Source organism: Falco cherrug, chromosome 5, assembly GCF_023634085.1.
Source record: "Falco cherrug isolate bFalChe1 chromosome 5, bFalChe1.pri, whole genome shotgun sequence".
In the NCBI taxonomy this organism is placed as follows: domain Eukaryota; kingdom Metazoa; phylum Chordata; class Aves; order Falconiformes; family Falconidae; genus Falco; species Falco cherrug.
The window spans coordinates 45,902,607-45,909,298 of record NC_073701.1 but is presented as its reverse complement, the minus strand read 5'-3'; the positions used below and the strand labels follow the sequence as shown (position 1 = coordinate 45,909,298).

The window sequence follows — 6,692 nt, the reverse complement described above, 5'->3', positions numbered from 1 at the left end:
CACCGGTGCAAAGCAGGGCATGCCAAGAAATTGTGCAGGGCTGTAAAAGAGACTTCGTGAGAAAGTCCCGTCATCTGAAACAGATAGATCTGGTTCAGAGGGAAACTGCCTTGCAGGTGGAAGGGAAATTCTCTCCACAAAGCTTTCCAAGTGAAGAGAATTGGCCCGTCTCGGGAAATCTCAGCCAAATATACAGCCTGTGACAAATGATTTTGTATACACCCCACCCCACCCCAGGAAATAAAGAACTTCCAAGTGCAGGATGAACTCCTTTCATCAAGTGTTTTGTTGTGTGCACATTCAGATTTTAAAACAGATGAAAACTTTCTTACCACTGTGAAGAAAAAAGGCTGGTACTTACATTGCAACTGACATAATGACGCAGTGTAGGGAAATCCTGTCTGGGCAGAGGCCTTGAGAAGTGGAGGCTGAGGATGCAGCAGAGGAGTACAGGCGTGGGATGAGAAGGGATGGAGCACATCCCTGGCACTGGAGACCCCACGGTTAGAAATGACTCACCGTCAGTTAATCATAGAATCACAGAACAGAATCATAGAGTCATTTAGGTTGGCAAAGACCTTTGAGATCATCAAGTCCAACCGTTATCCAGGACTGCCAAGTTCATCACTAAACCATGTACTGAAGCACCACGTCTATGCATTTTTAAAACACCTGCAGAGATGGTGATTTCACCACCTCCCCGGGCAGCCTGTTCCAATGGTTGACCTCCCTTTCAGTGAAGAAGCTAAAGACTTGCAGATCTCGTGCTGGACAAAAACAGTTTTCATGGGTAATGAAGTGAACTAAAACCAAGCACCTAACACATGTAGAACACCATATATATTGAATTTAGATATAACATGGAACTGCAAACCCATGAAGAAAAATCAATGCGTACAAGTGTGCTAAACATATAAAAATTACCCCAAAATGATCCTAGAGTGAGGGAGAAGAAAGCATCAAAATCATACTCTTCCTGGCCCACGACTCCAGATGTGATGACTTGCCCTAACAGCTCCTCACACACGCAGGCTGGCACAAAACCACTGACCTTCACACCCAGGGGAGCAGTGGAAGTGTGAGCATTACACAGATGAAGAGGGGTAAAAATAACCACAGTTTATTTAATAATTTTACCTGTATTATTACTTTTATTATTATTTAAACTTTTTCTGCATAGAAGCATTCATTCTTTTCCCATAATAATTAGACCTGGATTAATAATTATTCTTGAATCAGGCAAAGATTTCAATTACACTAACAAATTTTTGGCTTTAAACATACGTAGGTTTCCTTTTTGCTCATACGCAAGGTTTTCAATGTAGCAGCAGTGACACCGTGTTCTGAATGATGAGCCACAGAGTTCCTGGGGGATAAGGCCAGCTGGGACACCAGGGATAAAACAACCTGGATTTCTTCATGGCTACAATTGTTCTTTTAAAGCAGTTTTGAAATAGCTGGTATTTTTCTGCGTGGTAGTGGAATCATAAGAACATAACAGAGCTAATTAATATACTACACATTGTATGATAATAAAGTGTGTACATTAATTTTATAGGATAAATAGAACCTTGATTTTTACCTCTAGCTCTGCCATATTCTAGCTCTATGATGCCAGTATCCATGGGGAATGAAGCGAGGCACAAAGCGTGAGGCACAGACCTAGTTCTGCCCCCACGTTGCGGAGCAGCATGAGTGCTGCCAGGCACTTGCAGTTCTCACGCTCAGAAAACCCACAGCAGAGGCTCCTGTGCCGACCCCCGCAGGCCTCGCTGAGGAGAACACATGGCTGCCAAGAAGCAAGTAGCTTTGCCTAGGACAGAGGCATTTCTTGGTGGCTGCGGATATACTCTTTTAATTCTGGATGTCTGGCCAGGAGCTAAGGCAGCCCTGATGGTGCACTGGCTCTTTGCAGAACTTCACCCTCCACACAGCTGTCTGAGAACAGCCCAGACAGACTGTGGAGCTGGATCCATCACCTTGTGATGATTTCTTACTTAGCATATTCTGGTTTTCCACTGTGAGACACTGAGATTTTTGGTGTAATTTGCTTCAACACTTACTCTTTTTTCTTTGCGCATTAAGTAGAATCCTAAATCATGCTGACATGGAAGACAAATGAGAATAATTCTAATTATCTCTGGGGTTTCAAAGTGGAAAATTAAATTGCAGTGGTAAATATTTGACTTCAGCACTTGCCTCTGGACCCTTTCACCCACTCTATTTTAAAGATTAACCTATGCTTCATATTTTCACTTCTCTCATTTGATGATGTACTCAGTATCTTTAACTCAAAGAAAATCTTTGGCAAACATAAATGGATCTCTTTTGCTGGCTTAATTAGTTCAGCATATTAGCCTGTAATTCCAACAATTAATTCCAGTTCCATCATTATTCTTTTTTGAAATATTTCTTCTTGGATTTCACTAAAAATGGATTTGGAAACAAATTACTATCCCTTTTATGTTGTGTCTCAATTGAAAAATAACTTAAATTCCCTGCCTCTTTCATTCAAGGTTCTGAAAATATTTTCCAAATGTTGATGCAGAAAACTTCAAATCCCTCACTGATGAGGGGATTACTGTTATCTTCAGATAAAGAAACTGAGGCATAGTGAGGCTAATTATTAGGATTATTTTGTTAGATTGATGTCATCCAAAAACTGGATAAATACTTAGACTAACAAAAAAATGATCATGAATTGGAGCTGTAGTGGAATTTAAAAAACAGTCACATACAACTGAATAAATCTGTGTGAAATTATTAATTTCCACATCATAAAATTAATTCAACTGGAAATAATTTCAGGTTGCTGTGTATTTGTAGGCATGAGACAAATCCTGTGAATGCCTTGAATATACAACTCTCTGTCGAGGCAGCAATATAACTTAAAACTATATTGAAACAGTATTTGAAAAATGAAGTATTCTAAAACCCATTCAGACCTGTCAATGTTAAGCTCCCTATTCAATTTCAGTTTGAGCCCTAGCACATTTTTGATGATGCAGTTATTAATTACAGGACCAGAAGCTGGTTTTGTTCTCAGGACACTTAACGTCATTCAGTTCACAGAATGGACAATACCAAAGGCATTTTTAAAACCCACACCTCTTTTCACTGTTCTTTAGTTCCCTGTGGGATCCTTCTTGTTCCTTAACCAGGGGATGCACTAAAGGTAAAATGTCATTCATTTAGGAATCCTTTCAATTTGTCCCCACAGTGCTCTTTCTCTTTCCTTGCACTGGCCCACAACTTATCAGAGAGGGAAACACTACCCACTCCTTTCACAGATGTGGAATGGAGAATACTTCAGTTAAAATTTGAAAAGAATTGGTAAACATACCAGTGGTTCAAAACCATCAAGGTGGTAGGTAGCCCTTCGGTGGTGTCGTATGGGGCAGATCACAGGGCAGACCTTCATATTGCAGGAGGGCCCTTCCTTACACTTCAGACTGTGAAATCAAAGAAGGTGACTTTCCCTCTTCCTTTTTAATTTTGGAGACAGTGACACAGACAAGTATTCTATAGAAATTTAATTGAACATGGTGCTGACACAAATTTATTCTAGTCTCCCATATTGAAAGCTTTAGTCTGCATTCATTGGTAAGGAGAAACTCACCCAAACTACTATAATACATGAAACAAGATACTACAATACATAAACCAAGAAGCAATTTACTTTGCAATTAGCTTTATAAGTTTTTTTCTGTGCAATTACTGGAGACGTTTAGATATGAGCTTCCTTCCTTACAAACAGATTTTAACTAAAGAGTTTAATTATATGCTGGAAGAATAATGTTTTCTCCAATGTTTTCTTCTGAAACCTGCATTGAATATTTAATCTTGTGTTTATGAGTAAAATCTGCTGCTATGGATACAGTGAGGTCAGTGTTTCAATGTTATTATTTTACTGTGCTATGTTAAAGGAGATGGTAGGATAATATTTTTTTGTTTCAACAAAAATATCTTAGAAAGTTTAGCATACTTTAAATGCATATGTAAAGCATTTTATTTAATATTTCTCTTTCAAGTATAGGAATTATAACAAGGTCCAGACTGGCAGCACTGAAGAAACACCTGGTCTGTAATAGAACTTTACTTCCATTTTCACCTGATGTTATAAAGCGTTTTGAAAAGACTAATTAAGCTGCAAAAAATAGGACAAAAGTCCTATGATAATCCTCAAGGTGACTCCAAAAAGAAAAAAGTTTATACTATTTACAAAATACAAGGGAAGACTGAATAGCTTTTTCAAAAAAACCTGCAATTTTTTACATGTTCCTTGTAAAAGAAAAAATACTAATTTAAGTTTTTATTTTTCCTGCCTTTATAAGAACTGCAGAACAATAAATTATTTTAATTGAAAGAACAATGCTAAGGAATATTTCCTCCAAACTGGCTATTAGGCAGTTGAGTTAAATAACCATTCTAACTCATTTTTAAAATTGTCTTGCAAAAATACCTTACCTATCAATTACTCGGTTTTTACTTTCTTTTTATCATTGTATCATAATCCTTCTAATTTTCCTGCTACCTACAGCATTCCAGAAAAGGCTACACAAAATAAAAAATAACACAACTTTTAAAAAGCTATACATAACACAGATACATCCAGTCTTTTTTCTTTTATAGGAATAAAGAAAAACAGCAGAAACCCTCACCCCACTTCTTCATGTTGCTGATCACATTTAAGATACTCATTATGCTGCATCTTTTACCTCTCTCTGTCCCTCCCTCCAGAAAGGAAACGTCACTCAACCAGGTAACATTTCTCTAAAAAGGGCAAGCAAAGGTAAATCTGCAATTTCCAAATAGCTCAAAATATTTTATCTTTTTATCACTGGGCTACAGCACAGGAAGAGCCTGACTGAAGTGAAAGGGGCTGGTGTTCAACACAATTGTTTATTTTTCACAGAAACTGAACCCAGTGATAGGACAGGGCTCACAGGGCTCCTACCCAAACATCCTGGGTTTTTTGCTGTTTGTTGCAAACAGATTACTGTAACTAGTGAAGAAGTGCCTGGCCTTGTGATGTGAGCAAAACCAAAGGGCCATGACCACTCTCTTGTGTGGCCTTGTTCAACTAACTAATTTTTTTGTGTCAGATTCCCCATCTCTAACACTAGACAAGCACATTGACTCAGGTGGCTGTTGTTAGGACTCACTAGGGTTTCTTCAGCACTTTAAAATAATATTTGTGGTATTGACTGCATAGTAGAGGTTTTGTTTTTTAGAGTGATCTCCAAAAATGTTCTATGTAGTCTATAGAAATTTTATTTTTTTAAATGGCCTCCCCTCCCCTGAAAAATGCTGTGGAATTATGGAGACATCTGAGTGATCATTTTCATGCTGAACAGCCTGTGACGTGGTTTTAACGGAAGATAGAAAAGTCTGAAACGCTAGTTTCAAATAGCAGTGTAAGAGAACAAACTCAGTGAAGATTTTAGGCCAAAAAAAATTATCAGTCTTAGAAATAAACCCAACTTTTGATAAATGCAAAAGCAATTTAAAAATGCTGATGAGAATAAAACTTCAGGGGAAAAGCAGTTATCTATTAGCAGATGCTAGAAGGCTACAAGCCTATTCAGCTTTTCTAAATAAGAAATTATTGAAAAGCTAGAAAAACCCCAACAAAGTCACTTAATTATAGATGATTGAATATTTTTAATCCTCTTGTTAAGAAACTACTTTTAATACATTTAATTTCTAAAAATGTGTTTTAATTTTAAAACATATTAATTTTAAGTAATTAGAAATAAGCTCAAAATTAAAATTATAAAGCACGTTAGGAGCCAAGTCCTGGTGTGATTAATGAGGTTGTTTCATAAACACCAGAACTTAAGTCTAAATCTATAGCACTCAACAATTGATGAAGTTACTGCAAAAACAGAATTCAGTGAAACAGAGAAATGATCCAACTGAAGAGGCTTTCTTCAGTTATTATATATCCATTGGCAGGATCAAACATATCTTCCAAACTTGCTATTGATTGCAAAGTAACATCAAATGGGATCTGGGGAAAAAAAAAACCCACAAAACACACACACACACAAAAAAAAAAAAAAAAAAAAAAAAAAGAAAAAACAAGCAAAGGACTTTATTAAGTTTATAGGTGCCAGAAAGTACATATATACAAATAGCTCCATATTAAAGCCAGATTTCTGAGCTACAACCAATGAAGTTAGAAACACTCATTGCCTCAATATTAATTTGTGGTTAATGACATCTCTTGCAAGAAACTAGTAAAACAGGATTAAGGGGAGGACATTTGGGTGAACAGTCTTGCTCACAAAGTTTACCCTGATCATCTGTAGGTAAAATGAAAATATCAGACAAGAGCAGCAAGAATTATTAATAATTTGGAAAACTTTTCCTAAGATGAGAATCTGAAAGAATTGAGCTAATTGTAAAAGGTGAAATAGAGGGCAATGATAAACTGGTTTGTATGTCCATTGGACATAAGAGAATTGTCTAGCTGATTTATATATTAAGAAAAACTAACTAAAGGAGGATAAGCTTGCAACAGGCTATCTAGGGAGATTAATATTTAATGCAATTATTTTATTTATAAATTTACTTTTAACATTTAAGATTGGAACTTCCAAACACTACGCTTTATTATCTCCCTCAAGAACATAGCTATTGATTAAGTAGCTGTAAAAACAAGCTGGCTGATCAATTTTTGTTCTTAA

The 6,692-nt window shown here is 36.6% G+C and overlaps 1 protein-coding gene across 1 annotated transcript in view; it reads right to left on the bottom strand.

Moving 5' to 3' along the window:
• Positions 1-3,511: 3,511 nt before the first annotated feature.
• CFAP54 (cilia and flagella associated protein 54) overlaps positions 3,512-6,692 on the bottom strand; it is a 118,676-nt gene continuing 115,495 nt past the window's right edge. Inside the window, exon 69 of the mRNA XM_027815404.2 lies at positions 3,512-6,013. Within this exon, the coding sequence (XP_027671205.2) occupies positions 5,894-6,013 (120 nt within the window). The 3' untranslated portion in view covers positions 3,512-5,893. The remainder of the gene's footprint in view (positions 6,014-6,692) is intronic.